Source organism: Aspergillus pseudodeflectus, assembly GCF_044049435.1.
Source record: "Aspergillus pseudodeflectus strain CBS 756.74 chromosome Unknown BJX68scaffold_24, whole genome shotgun sequence".
Lineage (NCBI taxonomy): Eukaryota > Fungi > Ascomycota > Eurotiomycetes > Eurotiales > Aspergillaceae > Aspergillus > Aspergillus pseudodeflectus.
In genome coordinates, this window is record NW_027263800.1 from 16,492 (window position 1) to 32,591 (window position 16,100).

Sequence of the window (16,100 nt, forward strand, 5' to 3'; positions counted from 1 at the left end):
TTCTCCATACAATACATTTCCTTGAGGTCTGATATGATAGGACAAAGAATCGGGCGCCACTGCCAAGAACGCAGGCATTTCTCGAAGTTCGTGGAAAGTCGCATTTGGGCCGCCACGCAGGTCGAGTGATTTGGGCTGGTCGGTTCCCACTTGCCAAAAGTGGCCTTCTTAGCAAAGCAAAAAAGTGACCCAACGCAGAGGAAATATTCCATACTTGTTTTGAGTACCAAGTTATTTTGAAGTATAACTAGTTAGGCTACACCTTCATGTATGACTAACGTCTTCTTCATAGATCAATTCTATTCGCGTAAACTAATAGTGCCTGGATGCAATTTCACGAATTAGGAGCTCAAATGAACTTTCGAACCCTTCTCTGAAAGTCGAGTATTCTAGGTATAATCTGACAACATTTCTTCCTCATCGTTCGTTCGAACTGTATTTCGTCTGTTTTCTCAGGTTCCACAGAGCAGTGAGTCAAACACTCCCAGTTCTTCCGTCCCGCTCGTCCCGCCGTCCAACCATTGTCCACCGCCAGCTCAGCCCCGTCGACGATACTCCCACAGTCAAGCATATGCTAAAAGAATAGATTCTAAAGCGACACGCAGGCAAGATTTGCCTGTGCATAGTCAAAAGCATCCAGATACCCTATTAACTGAACAACAGCGGCGCATACTACTAGCATGTGGAAGATCGAATGGGAGCCACATAGGTCAAATTTGCCAGGATATCGACTTTCAGGAAACCTGGTCTTTGGAGACACATGCGTTAGGGTTCATTTCTCTTATTCATGAAATTAAAAGACTTACTGCATAGAATAGGGTCCCGGATAAAAGCCATATTAAGTCCATGAATTAATGGTGCAACGCCAGACAAGCCAGTCGCCACGAACATCGATGCTTGGAAGATGCGATACTTTGAGCCCTGGAGCTTGGGATGCATTTTTAGAAAGCTAGTTAACATCCCAAAAAATCCAATCTGTTGATTGAAGAAAGAAAAGTGTTAGACTCAAGCACCATATCCATATAGAGAACCACTTACCATAGACCAGTAGATATTACGCGGGTAAGGTTCACACCAAAAAATAATATATATTCCCAAGATAAGGTCGCCCATAATGAAAATCACAACCCCCAGCATGTCTAGTCGAAGGCAGAGATGTTCCACATGTTTGGAGTGGTTTAGCATGGTATGATATATTACTGATAACGACAAGCATGTGACTGCCGTTAACAGAAAGATCGAGAAAGTAATAAAATCAGTGGTAGTAACCCCAGAGTATCTGCTGGCAAGGTATTGCTGGATATGCCACTCGCCAAGTAGGAAGAGCACAGCTGGGATAAGGTGGGAATAAATATTTACTGTCTCGTTGTGCATATACAACCAACTATAGAATGAAGCACGAGCCGAGCCTGAGATAGGCCGATAGCTATGGAGAATCTACTGGTTGGATTCACGCCGGAACCATTCTAGCATCTCATCAAACGAGAGGAGAACTGGGCGTCTAGCCTTGCTAGCCTTGGAAATAGTATCACTAGGAAAGTCCATTTCCGCTGACGGCTACATGAGCGGAACTCGAAGATAGGGAGCAGATTCCATTTACTACCTATAGTGCCGGTTAATGATTAATACAGGGTGGCTGGACTTTTAAGAATAAGTGGAAATCGAAGATAAAAGGAAAGGGGTTACTTTCGCTTTGTTTCTGGCACAGCTGCCTTTTTATTATTCAGTTGTTCTTGCTAAGCGCTGGCCTTTCTCATGGGTATGGCCCTTTAGATAGCCTGCAGGCTTTCATTGGCTCAGGCATCATTGATTGGCTCGCTCTAGCCGCTGCCCTGCCTAATTTTAGACCACGACTCGCCTGCAGGCAAGATGCCGCAAAAGAAGACTGCGGCGCTCAGTTGTGGGTCAGCTTCCACAGTCATGCTCGGATCGCTCTCCGCCCAATACACAGCACTAATTATCTCGACAAGCCTGCGACGCTAAACCGTGCCTTCGTCGGCCAACCACATTTCCGGAAGCCAAAGTTCCTCGTACGGAGCCACAGTTCTAGTCCTATATTTATACAATCTCTAGCCAACAGCGCTTAAATTACTGGCTGACATTGCTCCAGCGAAGATAGCGTTGCCCGTTCGGCGCATACGCTATCGGTAGAGCAGTATAGCTCTCAATATATACATGAACTCCAAGCGTCCTATAGCTTTTAACCTTCTGCTGCTCTTTTGCTATCTAAACCTTCAACATATTTGGAAAAATTCCCAGGGATATCGCTGTTGACGATGGGCTCCCAGAGTTCGGACAAACGTGAGGATCCCCCTCCAACTACTTACAAGCTCATTATTCTCACATCGTTTAGTTACAGCTGATGCTCAAATTATGGACTTTTTGTGCTTTAGCCCTTTTCGGCGGGATAGTCAAGAGAGGACTGAGGTTAAACTTTTAAGACAACGAGATTGTAGGTTTAACCTCCCGTACAGAAAAGCCATTATGCTAATAATTTCTGTAGTTGAGGATTTTAGCGGTTTTCAGACAGCAGCGCAGGAAATATTGAAAACTGTGCCAGCAAAAGCACAGGCATTATTTCTGTAGGCTCACTGGCATTCTTCATAGACGCTATGCTCATAGATGATATATTAGGGTCATTTCTTCTGACACTTTGAGCGAACTTCGGAAATACCAAGGCAATGGTGACTTTGTCTCTGGCTTAGGATTGGATCTCAGAGCCCCTCAACTGCAGTCGTACCATTCTGCATTTCATGGAGTCGGCTTGAATCGGGTATTCGGTAGGTTAACCATGACTTCTCTTTCATGCGACCGCTCACTGTGATAAGACATGCGCATCAGTGCTGGCACTGCTAATCAGCCCGAGGCCCGGAATTATATCCCATGTCAGCTACAGCCTTCAGAGCGAAGGCCTAACCTTGTGTATTACCGGTACGAACTCGGAAACAAACGCTCGATATGCCTTTTTACAGAGAGACAAGTGGCATCTTCTTTCACCATACCAGATAGGGACCGAGAGACAGTGGAATCCATTAGAAGACTCGAGAGATTGTCAGCAATACAATCACTCTCCCTTCATCCATTCTGGTGCCACTTTGTTCTTCTTTATCACGTGGTGGACACTAGGAATAAACCCCTGAACAATTCCTTCCATAAGCTCCTTGCAATTGAATCACAGCTCTTCGATGGATCCTTGATCAAGACGAGGCCTGCTGATGGTTTCGGCCCGCAAGTTCAGGATTTGCACGAAATTTTGCGGTCTTTGATCACCCTGGAGCATTCCAACGAATCTGATTATTCATTGATTGGCAAGATTCTTATGGACCTTGACTTGCTTTCCCGCGAGTCCTCTTTTGAGGCCAAGTTTGCCTTCGATGCCGAGTCCGAGGCCCACTTACAGAGGGCCTTCCTCTCTTTACAGCATGTTTGCGAAGATAGGAGGAGAAGATGTAAAAATCGCAAGCAAAGAGCCCAAAATCTGGTTGAATTGGTAAGCTCTTCCGAAGCAACTACCGATCTCAGTGCTAAAAAAGAGCGTAGGTCTATAATCTCACGGCCAATCGTGACAGCCTAACTTCTATGGAGATAGCAAGGAAGAACGCCGATATTGCAAGGGATACGAAAAAAGACAGCGAATCCATGTATGCTATCTCGATAGTCACTATGATTTATCTTCCAGCAAGCTTGGTCTGCGGCTTCTTCGGCACCAATTTTTTTGCTCTTGAGGCTAAGAATGATGGCCGTCTCGCATTCTTAGTATCCGACCTATGTTGGATATACGGCCTTTCTACAGTTCTACTTACAACCTTTACCTTCTCAATTTGGCTGGGGTGGCAGAGAAGGAGGAAAGAGGAGGAATAGATGGCAGATAATATTCAGCAAATAAAGCTGGTGTCTTGTATATTATCCTTCCTCTTGTGAAACCTTCGCGAACAGCCTGGCAACAACTATATAAAGCTGGTCGAGCCCGCTTCAACCACTGCTCTGGCGCGTACCTTCCACAAAGGAGATAATGTTATTCTCTGCCACGCTCAAGTCGATCTATTGCGCAGACCCAGCTGGCTCCGGGGTGGGACTTCTTGAAGAGTTAAGTATAATTCCGATGAGCCTCTGTTGCTCTCATGGATTCATTGCTGTGTATGAGGTTTGCTATGTCTAGCCTAGCGTAGCTGCCGTTTTCTTGAAAATTTGGCGGCAGATCAGAAAAAGATCCGTCAGTGCTCTCGTCCATTGTGTCAGAGTCAAATGCTTTGTAATTAATCGCATTATGGGCCATTAGCGTTATGGCGGCATCCGTATTATTCTCATTAGAAACAGGGTCCGCGTGTTCCATGAAAACTTTGATTTCTTCGAGCGGCGCCTTATTCCGGACCAGGCGTACCAGGCCATTGATGTGAGTATCGGAACTCCCACCCAGGGCTTCTGCCAGGGTTTCCACTAGGCGGAAAAGTAGCTTTTCATTCTCTTCTAAGCCTTGCACTTTGCGCTTATGGGCTATCTTCCGCCGCTGGTCTTCCGTGGCGTCCACAACACATTCGGTCCGGTTTTGTATGCATCTATCACACTCCGATTCATCGTCGCGAACCCTGCACTGAGCAGGAAACTTCAGTAAGGGTAGACCAGGCCATGGGTTCAAGGGAATGTTTCAACATAGCACAAACCTTTGACTTATGTTTCTTGCACTCATTACAAGCTGTAGATGCCTTGCGACGCCTTGAAACACCAACGTACTGAGCATTTTCTGAACCTGGGCCCAACGGGGCGATGGATCGAAATGGTTGCATTAGGAACCCAGTCGCACTAGAGCACAAACTGAAGGGAAACGAGGGAACACAGCAACACGAACGGTAAAAGAAAAGAAAAAGTTGAGAGTAACGGGGAATGACAGACACTACCAAGGGCATTACTTTATAAACGCTGCTTGGGCCTTACAACGCAAGGAAGCTAATAAGTTAACTATAGGTGGTGGCTGGGGTAGTGCGAAATTCGTGGGACTTCTCGAGCCACCAGAAATATTTTCCGACTCGGTTCAGGGGCTTTAGCTTCGAAGACAGGGTTATGACTTAACGGACACTTTCTGGGACATTTACAGATACAGACTCCACAATAATGACGTATTGCGTATGAGAATGTTGGCACATGCTTTGCACGTTGGAAGCGATTCCGGCAATGACACTAAGCGGAAATATTATCCAGTACCTCATTCGGAACCACGCATACTGGGTCCACTCTAGCTCCCAAGCTCTAATACTGATTGGCAAGCTCTGGTCACCCAGAGTTGATATCTGTACAACGCATTTAATTGGCCATCACTTCCTAGCGGGAAATGTGAGCCGCCAAACCATCGAGCGCTTCCAATGCCCTGCAAACCGGCGCTATGACAGCCCTATTAATAGCTCTTGTACCCTGAACAATATCTCTCCATCTGCAAGTCCATGGTTTGGTGAAGCCTTCCAATATTCTCTTCCAGCGTATCCAAATTTGCGACCCAACTTTTTCATGACGGGCTGCAGACCGAAGTCGCTTTACAAGCAAGTACAGAGTTTCACTTTGTCTTGAGAGCTGGTGGACGTGAGTGTTCTGGTCTTTTTCCTAATGACCCCGGGGAGTTCTGGACCACACTGACATTGTTGAGGTATTTTTCTATTATCGACCGCTGTGGTCCACTGTATTGCTGAGGGCCATCTTCCATGAATGGAAACAGGCCAGGTCAGTGCCTTCCAATAATTGAGTAGAGGACGAGAAACATTACCTTAATACCGGGGCCATTCTTTCTATATCCCAATCGAAGGTTATCACGATGGGGAGAGGAATAGGAGATGGCTCCGTCGAAAAGAAGCTCAAACACGCCGAGAAAAAAAAAAAAGGCCTTGATGGCGATAATCGCTATTCTTTATAATGGAACAGAGGTTGAGCTTGATGAATTGGAAGCCAAGGTCAAGTCATTTGCTAAGCCCAACAAAGTAAGTTATTAAACTTGCTTACTATCAGTCGCGTTGGCTTCCCAGATCTCCATTGCGGCCATCAATAGGCGGTCAAAACTCATGCTGACACGAGGGCGATCGCTGTCTGACCGCCTACTGATGACGCGGCAATTTCCTAGGATTTGGATTCGGATTAGGATTAATTCATGCACCGTCCTAGCCAATAATATCCATGGATATGCGGGTAAAGCCCCACCACTGAATATGGTCGGGGCGGTTGATAATACTTGTGTCCACAATTGTCGGCATCCAGAGGGTTTGGCTCCGCTTAGACAGCTGTCCAGGGTTCCCCAAACCCTCTATAGTCTTCTACGTATCCGTACCCAATGACTTCAGTGCTCTGCCTCGTCTATTACCTCCTTGCGTACAGCTCCAAATTGCCCAAGGAGCCCTGTGCGTAGCATGAATTCGCCATGAATTCCTTGGTGTTGTGCATGCCTGCACAGTATCCGCATCGCTCTTCGGCGTCGCACTGAAGTCCGATGTGGCCGTATTCGTGGCACTGGTAGCACTACTTGAGCCTGCATGACCGGCCGTAGAGGACACAGTCATGGTGAATCGCGCTTAATACCAGCCCTTCCCGGATAGCCCGGTTTGCATAGTATTTCGTGGCGAATTCCACGATAAGAGATGTTGATTTTCTCCTCCCTTCTTTGATCAGCCATCCTACATAGGATACTTCGCCACATATGCTGGGAAATGACCCCGTCCCTATGCTATGATCCTGCATGGCAGGCGGCAGGGGCCCGTTTTCATTGACGGGATAGGTTCGATCCGGCGCCCAAAGAGGACCAACCCCCAGCCAGTGAGTGCGCCGTGCACTGTGACACATTTGACGCACCCCTTGTGCTAAGACACACCCGCCTTGGCCAATCCCAGAGTTTCGCTATTACTGAAAATTCAGGCAGAGCTAAAGTTGCCTGTTAAAAGTACCCACGTTCCACTAACCCACCACGCCCGGAATTTGGCTTTTCGAGAGACTCGAAGAAGATTTGAGTGTAGTATGTATGCGAGTAATTCGGGGTTAGTACTCCATTTGGGACAACGGCTATGGTGCCTCCTATCTGGACGTCATTTCTGGGGCTGGTGCTTCAAGGCGGTTCTCATCCCACAACGAGACAATCGAGGCTTGTTATCGTAACAACACATTCGCTGACATCGCTGTCATCAAAGCAAACACGACGGTCAGCTATCCATTGTTTCCGTCAAACCAGAACCAAGTCATTCATCAGGCTGGAGGCAAGATCGGGCGAAGGAGCTGCACTTCGCGCCTACAACCAGGAAGGCGAGACAGTTGCGCAGTACCGTGTTCTAGCTTCAAGAGGATATGGATTCAGGCCGAGATATCGAATGGCCCGTGCCTTGGACCTTGCGCTGCCTTAAATATTTATCCAAGACCACGTCATCAACGATCACCAAAGGCGAAAACAAAACGAGGATACAGCTTCGCCCAATCTTGCTCCATCCCAGGAGAGGCTATATATAAGCTCTATAAGATGCTGGTTTACAATCATAGCTTTGAGGATCGCTTCTGTAATTATGCGGAAAGCGAGCAAGGAACGCGACCCTGGATTGATGTGGGTGCTCGTCCATGCGTTCAGTCAGGTTCAAGTCGCGAGAATGGATGCAACGCAGGCAACCAGCTAGCCTTATCTGGCCGTCTACAATGAAGGAAGCAGACTCCTGATTGGCTGGAAGAAATAGCTGAGAATCTTCGCATAGGGACCAGCAAGGGAGAAATCTAGTGTCTGTCAATCGTGCAGCCGCGGCGACTTCGTTTCCCGCTCTATGGGGTCTCCATCTAGCCTTGAAAGAGGAATAGACGCTGATCAAGTAATGCCAAGTAATTAATTAATATTAACCCATTCCTATCAGTGCTTTTAACTCCTAAATCATTTCTTACTCACGAACCAGGCCAGCAAAATCAGAATCTAGTACCTTCAATGCCTCACACTTCCTAAATAAAAGTGAAGGTACTGACTCCAGAGTCCAGGCAAGCAATAATTAGGAAGAACGATCGGCAGGCTGAGCACAGACAGAGGCTGACGCGCCGCCATATCCGATTGGGAGGTGTTGAAAAGACGGGATCTGTCGGGAAATCACCCAAAACGGTCAGCTGTACCAAAATGTGAGAGCTGCTTTAGGCTAGGAAAAGTGGACTACTCTTAAGACTAGTTTCATTCGCAGGTGTGACAATTGCACCTGCGTGGTCTTAGCACAGCACATCCAGTACCTCAAGAGGAGCGGCCGGACTTGTAGAAAGCCTAATGCAAAGCTGCCTGGGGCTATATTAACGCATGCGCCTGGCTAATTCTTCTTGCCAATGTTGTCTCCTCGAAGTCAATAAATTACCGGACCCAGCAGTTCGAACCCTGAGGGATTAATACCAGAGATGCGCTATTTTACATGCCCGTGGGATGCTTGCCAGAAGGTCTGCCACACTAGGCCTACTATCAACGGCACAGCCTGACGCATTTATAGGATTTTGTCCGAAAAGCTGACCTCTCGCAACACTATCAGATCCATATAGATGATCGGCCGTATGTCTGCCTTGAGGAAGGATGTACAAAACGGTTCCACCAGCGCTCCTCGTTAAGGATTCACCAAAGAACCCACACGGGTGAAAAACCCTACATCTGCGGAATCAGCACCTGCCAGAAAGCCTTCAGTGACGTAGGCATTCTCTTACTACTTCGCTCTTCCCACTTGATTTTCTCCCTTCTCGTGCTTATTCAAGCTAAATTCCGTCCAGCCATCCAGCCACTCTCGGCACCAGCGTTCCCACAAGAACAAAAGGCCCTATGTCTGCTGCATAGCATCCTGCCATCAGAGGTACCTTCTACAAATTCATATTTTGACCTCTTTTGCAACATTTCTAATTGCCGCTCGATTTTGCCAGTTTCTCACGCAAATCTGCATTGGATCGGCACCAACTCCAACATCATGAGCAAGACGGCACCGACGCCTGGGAACCCTACCCCGAAATAGCATTCCAAGAACTCTTGCCCAACAATTCGGCTCCGACCTTATCCTTACTTCCATCGTCCCAGCAAGTGCCCATAGGTCCAGGTAGTGATGACATTGTACCTTATTGGTGCGAATTGAATTTTGGCTTTATAGGCGAAATGATGCAGCAGACAATCCAGTACTCTGGTCCTTATCCATTATATTCTCCTGAGGAGTATTTTTGGCAGGCTTTCTAGGCGTTCCTGATTAACGGGATTCGTTGCTGACCTCCATCCAAAGAACATAACAGCCGCTACCTTTGCGGTTTCAGAAAGGCACTTCTTCACACACAAGAGGATTTATGAGGCATGGTAAAATATGCTATATTGGGCCAGGCTTTCTCGACCCTGATCTGAGAGAGGAGCGCCATCGTCTCCTAGATAGCTTTGAATATGGGGTACTGGAGTGTTCCCTGGGCCTCGGCGTATGACCTCGAGACGTTTGCGCTGTTCGTGACGTGGTGGCCGAGTTCTGACGGTGCACAACTTCTAGCTAGTATGAGCTTTCTAATTATCAAGTTTTGCCTTCTAGATCTGGGAAGTGTTTAGCATCAGAACCAAGTTTCTTAACATTAAATCCCAAGTCAATGCGGTATTTAAGCAGAACATAGAGTTTAAAGCCGACAGGCTTGGCTTCGTCCTTCTCGGAAATATAGCAACGGGGAAACCTACCGTTGCACGTATCTACGCGAAATTCCTCACGGCTATGGGTAGCATCCCTGGTAGCTTAAACATTGAGACCACAGGATCGCGGCTCGCGAATGACCGCGTGCTTTCCATCAATGAGGCTTATCAGTTGGCTCAGAGTAATGGTCCTGGCTCACAAGTCCTTGATTTCATTTTGGACATATTGATTACTTGGCAGGAGCAGATTCAAGTCAATAATTCCAAATTCTCAAAGGCCCTTCATAAACGAGGCATTTTCAATCTCATTGAAGCCATGATAATAGCTCGATGACAGAGAACCATTTTTAGATATTTGTGGATTGTCCATATCAGCAGAAGCTCGGATGGTGCTGACCAAAAGGCAGTTATCACTGATGTAAGTCCGACCTATTCAGCATAACAAGCTTACTTTGGTACCTCTGGAGGCTACAATCTTGACTTAGAGCGGTACAGTGTATCAATACACAAGGATCAAGATCCGTATCTTTGTGCATACTAGCACAGGCCCCGCTGAGGACTAATCAGATTGGTTCTTTTGGCCTCCAGCAGGCCTGCGACGGCGCCGCGATTATTTGTGATATTTTGACTGAGAGTAGACTATCACATTCGTCCATTCCGGTTCATCTTGCCATGAACACCTACTAAGCTACTCCATACGCGATTCTATGCAACAAAGCAGGCAGTTGGATCGCCTTCCTTTGCACCTTAATACAGGACCTTGTAATCTCTCCTTTCATCGTCTATAGTTGGCTTTCTGCCCTTTCTGTTCCTTTATTATTATTATTATTATTATTATTATGGGTGCTTATAAGTAGTCTGTAGACGCCCAGAATGGGCAAGTATATACCAAAATTATTGCAGATCTCGTCTAAGGACCTAAAGAAAATAAATACCCACTAATTTTACCCAGCCGCCTATCTAGTCTCTGGTAACATGCCGGCCAATATAACGCCTGTCTTACGAGTCATTCATATTGGCTACTCAGTATTAAATATTAATGCATATAGGTTATATTGATCAACCAGAAAGACTTATATTCCTCCAACATACTATCGTAGACAAAAGACCACAGACACTCACTCGGGTAGATTCCCCAAGTCAACAACCCAATCCGAAAAGATACTCGGCCAATCCTGCGGCGCCTGAAGCAGATCATCGACGGTGTATCCCTCCAGCGAGATCTCCTGCTGTCCAGCACCACGATCGCTTGCTGTACGTTGTGTCATTGAAGAAGGAGTTGTGGCATTCGACTCTAGATGTCGAGGGGTGGGCAGGATTCAAAGGAGTCCTGTATCGTCATCAATATATATAACAGAGTTAGGAGATGAAGCCAGGAGAGCATACGGTGGGAACAACCCTCATTCCCCCGGTAAGCTTGGCAGGCTCATCACCAGTCTCAGTCACCCAGTGGAAGACAAACTCGGGGACTTTGTCTTTAATTTCCTCAGGGAAGACCTTTGGGGGGAAGTCCTTGAGGAAGGAGCGGCTGATTCCCGAGAAGAAGCTAGAGGGGGCGATGTCGAGAAGCTCAGTGGTACTAGATGTAGATGTTAGAGCTCGCGCCTGCTGAAACTTCGAGGCCGAAGAGTCCCAGTCGGAGCAGAGGGGACGCGTACCTGTTAAGCAGGACAACACCCACATGGATTGGGCGGCCAGGGTTGCGGAGATCGATTGGGGCCATTGCGATTTTTCTGTGGAAGACTTTCTTGCTTGAAGTGGTCTTTGAGAATGCTGAAGATGCTGAAGATGCTATAGAACGAGATCCAAATGGTAGATACCGAGTCCGGCTTTATACTTGGTCAGAGATGCGAATTTGTCCCCCAAAACGGTTAGCCTGCGTTCCGCCGCGGTGGCTCGCCTAAACTTTCCATCCGCGCTGCGGCACCCGGCTCGGCCTTCCATCCGCCGTGTTGGGTTTGGCATTGTAGGCAGCATGTCTGCGGTGGACGAAAAGCACTTGCGAATTGATGAGGTTAATTTCCTCAGAGCACGACCATAATAAGAACCGGGAAAGACCTTCTATTGCCGCAGCTTACAGCTCATTCTGGAGCTTAATATCGACAAATGATAGAATTGTTGATAAATTGGATCTACCTTGGCTCGATAATACCGGTTAAATATCTAAAGGACTGAGCTCAGAAAACAGACAGCCGGTACCCTGAGTGCAGAGGCGGTGGTAGTGCAAATATACCAAGAAAGCTCTCACGGCTCTGATGATAGGTACTATGATGGGTACTAGTCCCAAGAAGGCCACTTTTGGCTAGTGGGATCTGATCAGCGCACGGCGGCCCAAACGCGACTTCCCACGAACTTTGAGAATTTCATGCGTTTTTGACAGTTTGCGCCCGATTTTCTTCTCCAATCATGATAGACTTTGATTCTCAAGAGAATCTGTTATATTGGGAGCCCATCCTCTTCATCGCAGCTTGGTCTTGCAGTGGCTTCCTCGTCTCCGGCCCCTGCATGTATCCAACGGACTCGCGCGGAAGACTTGTTTGCAGAGAAAGACTAGCTTTTTTAACGACACAACGCTCAAGAACAGACACCAGATCCGAAACTCACCATCGGCACGTTTTGGGATCGTCTCTCGGAGGTTCAGCTCATCAAGCGCGCACTGGTTGAACTGAATAGACAATTCTCGGATTCTAGTCCTCCCCCCACCCACACAGTCCAGTTTCATACCCGCAGGCTTTCTTCGAATGAAGTTGCTCGTCTAAAACACTTCTCGCCGGATGAAGCTGCTCGTCTGAAACGCCTGTCTCGAATTGGAGGCCATCGGGCATCCAACTCGGTCATCCACAGAGACCCTACTGGATAGAGAGGATATCCTATTCCAGCTCTCGGCCTCTGGGGCAGCATTCTTTACGGTTTTTGGTGACCTGGAGATTCTCTATTTGCCTCAAGAAACCCTTTCAATGGAAGCTCTTTATATGGGCCTTGGGAGCGAACTGGCCAATCAGTTACGGCATGCAAAGGCTACTCGTGAGCGCAACCAGGTTTTATTTTCTGCTGAGCACCTTAATGCCTTCTTTGAATCGGCCCTTCTCCATATACCCCGCCTTCACCAACCATTCGACTTTATCAAATGGTCTCGCAAGAGTCAACCCGTGGATGGTGCATTTGCGTATCATATTTCAAGATTCGCCACTGCTTCCCATCAAGCAAGGCTTCTTTACCCCAACACAGCAAAGCATATCGCCTCTGCAATCTTACTGGACGCGTATCCTGATAACATGCATCGTGCGTGATCCTTTCCTACACTGCTTCCTTTGCAGGAGCTAATCTGTACTAGGATTTCCTCCATCTGCTGTGTTTCACTCTCTGTATAAAAGGGCTTGTGAGGTGGCATTTCGGGACTGCTACACTGTCGAGAGCCTTGCGGGTTCTCAATGTCAGATAATTGAGGACTATCTCAATGAGCTCTTTAATCAAATGGTCACGGAAGGTATACCAGCATGGCAAATACATAAGAGAAACATTCAGCCTTGGCAGGCCCATTGGATACCTATTCGCTCAACAAGGACTTGCTTTTGGTGTCTTCGGAGAGATCCCGAGCACTGCCAGGCATGCGGGCACATGATCTGTGATACCTGTGCCCGGACTTTTGGAAATCCATCTTCTCAGATCGAGCACGAGTATGACATCCACCAATGTATTTTGTGTGGTGGGTCTAATCCTCTTACTATTCGCCTAAAACCACCAACAGCGGCTGCCCGGGTCCTTTCCATCGACGGCGGGGGTACACGGGCAGTGATTCCACTAACAGTCTTGGAGATTCTCCAAGAGATGATAGGGCCAGACATAGCTCTTCCTGACTTGATTGACCTCTACATGGGGACGAGTTCTGGTGGGATTGTTTCACTAACACTAGCGATGCTTGACATCAGCATCTCCGAATGCAAGTCATTATTTAGGACGCTTGCAAGGAACGTGTTTTCTACAAACCATCGTAAGCGGTTTCTCCCATCTTGGGTAACAGACGGGCGATATAATAGTGAGGCTTTAGAGGAAATCCTCAAAGCCCATTTTGGCGAAACAAGGCGCCTCCTAGATGAGCCTAGGTCTCGTGTGTCATCTAAAAAGGTTGCAGTGACAGTTAGCTCTGTCAACCGTGGAGAGCCTTCTATCTTCACCAATTATAACGGGGGAGTACCGGCAGGGAAAAGTGAGCGCAGTTGCCGCGCAGATATGAAATTGATGGCTAATCCCTTTTAGACTACGAACGACTCGACCCTGTGGATGATCCCTTCGTCTGGCAGGTGTGAGTGTGCCCAGTACCAATTGATTAAGCGCGCAACTAACGTCTAATCGACAGTGCCCGTGCCACGGCTGCTGCTCCAGCGTATGTGTGTCACTCCATCGAATGTTTAATTCTCTAACACTCATAGTTATTTCTCGACCTCAACATTCACGGGGCTCGGCTCCTTTCAAGATGGTGGAATCAGAGGACATAACAACCCCATTAATCTAGCCATGCTTGAGGCGAAGCGGATCTGGCGTACCACGCAAACCCCCGACGTTGTTATCTTTTGGAACCGGATATGAAGCTAGTGACGCTAAAGCATCACGTTTTCGGAACTTTCTCCTGGATGGATTCGCTCCAAGGTCCTTCCGCTCTTGGATGGAGTCAATTGTTGGCAAGAATACCTGGGACGATTTCGAATCCCGTATCCCCGAAGGATCGCGGGGAAACTATTTTAGGTTTGACCCATCCCTTCCAGCCCCACTGCCCGCAATGGATGACACAGATTGTATGGATCAGCTCTCGCGCCGGGTGCGGATTTCCCAAGACTGGGAAGGGTACAGGTCAGCTACACGAGCGTTGCTTATTTCCTGCCTCTACTTTCAATTAGAGTGCGAACCAGAATATCAGGCTGGACAATACTGCTGCGTGGGCACAATCCACAGTCGGATCCCAGCAAGGCCACTTATCCGTCAGCTATTCCTGATGGACGTTGGGCGGCCAACCTTCTACAAGGATAATTTAAATCTTGGCATTGTTCTGTCATTCGATAATATCTGTGTCGTGTGTGAGAACTTCTCGCTGGCCGTTCGCTTCTTCGTCCAACGGCTTGAGGAGCCAATCACCCTAAGTCTTCGAATTGGGCCGTTTTCTCGGCCCCTGAGCAATTTCCCAAATAGTATGAAATGGTTCTTGGAAGAGCAAAGGTTAGACTGTCCATTTGGGCCTCGGACGCCTCCAATTGGATGTGCTAAATGCAGACGACTTGGTTACAATTATGGCAAAAAAAGAAGGTACATGGAGATTTAATTCAAGACATTTGAAGAGCGCAAATAATAACAGACTCTCGAAGAGCTCATTGGTTATGGCTCGCAAAAGCCGGAATGAGGATCGATCCTGCCAAGGACCACAATTCCAGTTTGAGACTTTTTGTGGCGACGGGTCGGCTTTCGGACAGGTCCTGCATTCGCGCGTGCTGGGATAAAGAACCCAGCAGCATGGTAGCCAATTATATGTGCCACTAGGTTTCGAATCTGGGAAGGATGTAACGTCGGAGATACTTCCAACGGATATCGGGAACACCGTGTCGCCTTGGCAATCCTGAATTGGGGCTGCGGAGAATAGGGCTCCGTCTCCGTAGAGTAGTACTCTGTTCCAAGAGACGTCATAGTGGCTCCTGCCCGAGGGCTAGATCTGAGTAACCGCATGTAATTTTGGTCATGTGAGTCACTAGCAGCCAATCACTGTATCCGTACTCCCAAAGCGCCTTGCTTTGGGCGGCCTTAGCTGTGGGGCACGCGGCTCAGCACGGCGCAGGCTTGATATTTTACATGCAGATCTTCACCAGGAGTCTGGTTATAAAAGGGGGCCAAAACCCAGTGGAGTGGTAACCTGTTAAATTATTCAGTTTATATTATATGTTGGCTGCGCAGCATGAGCAGCAGTACACGAGCCGCTTGGAGAGCACGTCATTCGGACGGCACAGCTTCCGGACGGCACAGCACTTGAATGACACACCCTGTGCATGGCGCATCATCAAGACACCGTTTCAATTAGACGGCGCAGCACCCGAATCTCGCGCCCTCTGGATGGCGCATCGTCCTGATGGCCCATCAGGAAGACAGCATTTCAATTGGACGATACCGCACCTGGATGTCACACCCTCTGGATGGCGCATCGGCTTGATGACGCAGGATCAAGACCTTACGTTAACCTGATGGCGCATCCCACATCGCATTAGGCCAGTGAATGTCGCATCATGATAGTGGCACATCATCTAGAGCAGCATGTGAATTCGACGACACAAGCAGACGCTGTCAACAGATGTAGGGCGCATCGGAGTTGGAGGGCGGACTATGGTACAGTACAGGTCTATGGAGTTCTGAGTATCATACGAAGTACAGTACCACATTGTGGCAGCCAATGCGTGTGTATATATCCGCGGCCTTGATGTCCGTCCTAGATTCGGAATCGAATAACGTG

General features: G+C 47.9%; 5 protein-coding genes across 5 annotated transcripts; 3 read left to right on the forward strand and 2 right to left on the reverse strand.

Moving 5' to 3' along the window:
• Positions 1 to 367: 367 nt before the first annotated feature.
• Positions 368 to 1,596, reverse strand: BJX68DRAFT_276140 (hemolysin-III related-domain-containing protein; the record flags this gene model as incomplete). Its single annotated transcript, XM_071048019.1, has 5 exons — positions 368 to 748; positions 865 to 975; positions 1,039 to 1,426; positions 1,463 to 1,531; positions 1,562 to 1,596. 5 exons carry the CDS (start codon positions 1,594 to 1,596, stop codon positions 590 to 592), a joined length of 762 nt encoding a protein of 253 aa, XP_070898482.1. The 3' UTR covers positions 368 to 589.
• Positions 1,597 to 2,211: 615 nt separating this feature from the next.
• BJX68DRAFT_238050 (uncharacterized protein) lies at positions 2,212 to 4,394 on the forward strand. The gene is made up of 5 exons (XM_071040276.1): positions 2,212 to 2,301; positions 2,354 to 2,452; positions 2,504 to 2,582; positions 2,635 to 3,490; positions 3,541 to 4,394. The coding sequence occupies exons 4-5, from the start codon at positions 2,831 to 2,833 to the stop codon at positions 3,859 to 3,861; spliced, it is 981 nt and encodes a 326-aa protein (XP_070898483.1). The 5' UTR covers positions 2,212 to 2,301; positions 2,354 to 2,452; positions 2,504 to 2,582; positions 2,635 to 2,830; the 3' UTR covers positions 3,862 to 4,394.
• A 3,982-nt stretch (positions 4,395 to 8,376) lies between these two features.
• BJX68DRAFT_276142 (C2H2-type zinc finger protein) lies at positions 8,377 to 9,187 on the forward strand (the record flags this gene model as incomplete). The annotated part of the gene is made up of 4 exons (XM_071048020.1): positions 8,377 to 8,415; positions 8,466 to 8,657; positions 8,737 to 8,816; positions 8,884 to 9,187. 4 exons carry the CDS (start codon positions 8,377 to 8,379, stop codon positions 9,185 to 9,187), a joined length of 615 nt encoding a protein of 204 aa, XP_070898484.1.
• Positions 9,188 to 10,662: 1,475 nt separating this feature from the next.
• On the reverse strand, positions 10,663 to 11,401 carry BJX68DRAFT_238055 (uncharacterized protein). The gene is made up of 3 exons (XM_071040277.1): positions 11,272 to 11,401; positions 11,000 to 11,192; positions 10,663 to 10,943 (listed from the first exon to the last, which is right to left on the reverse strand). Exons 1-3 carry the CDS (start codon positions 11,334 to 11,336, stop codon positions 10,908 to 10,910), a joined length of 294 nt encoding a protein of 97 aa, XP_070898485.1. The 5' UTR covers positions 11,337 to 11,401; the 3' UTR covers positions 10,663 to 10,907.
• An 854-nt stretch (positions 11,402 to 12,255) lies between these two features.
• On the forward strand, positions 12,256 to 14,650 carry BJX68DRAFT_238057 (acyl transferase/acyl hydrolase/lysophospholipase). Its single transcript, XM_071040278.1, has 5 exons — positions 12,256 to 12,895; positions 12,948 to 13,820; positions 13,871 to 13,916; positions 13,971 to 13,997; positions 14,044 to 14,650. The coding sequence occupies exons 1-5, from the start codon at positions 12,571 to 12,573 to the stop codon at positions 14,198 to 14,200; spliced, it is 1,428 nt and encodes a 475-aa protein (XP_070898486.1). The 5' UTR covers positions 12,256 to 12,570; the 3' UTR covers positions 14,201 to 14,650.
• Positions 14,651 to 16,100: the final 1,450 nt, after the last annotated feature.

Coding starts and splice junctions, on each gene's coding strand:
- BJX68DRAFT_238050 (XM_071040276.1), top strand. CDS start 2,831: ATGCGCATCAGTGCTGGCACTGCTAATCAGCCCGAGGCCCGGAATTAT. Junction 3,491..3,540: donor CCCAAAATCTGGTTGAATTG/GTAAGCTCTTCC, acceptor AAAAGAGCGTAG/GTCTATAATCTCACGGCCAA.
- BJX68DRAFT_238055 (XM_071040277.1), bottom strand. CDS start 11,336: ATGGCCCCAATCGATCTCCGCAACCCTGGCCGCCCAATCCATGTGGGT. Junction 11,193..11,271: donor GGTGTTGTCCTGCTTAACAG/GTACGCGTCCCC, acceptor ATCTACATCTAG/TACCACTGAGCTTCTCGACA. Junction 10,944..10,999: donor GAATGAGGGTTGTTCCCACC/GTATGCTCTCCT, acceptor ATGACGATACAG/GACTCCTTTGAATCCTGCCC.
- BJX68DRAFT_238057 (XM_071040278.1), top strand. CDS start 12,571: ATGGAAGCTCTTTATATGGGCCTTGGGAGCGAACTGGCCAATCAGTTA. Junction 13,821..13,870: donor GGGAGTACCGGCAGGGAAAA/GTGAGCGCAGTT, acceptor AATCCCTTTTAG/ACTACGAACGACTCGACCCT. Junction 13,998..14,043: donor GCCACGGCTGCTGCTCCAGC/GTATGTGTGTCA, acceptor TAACACTCATAG/TTATTTCTCGACCTCAACAT.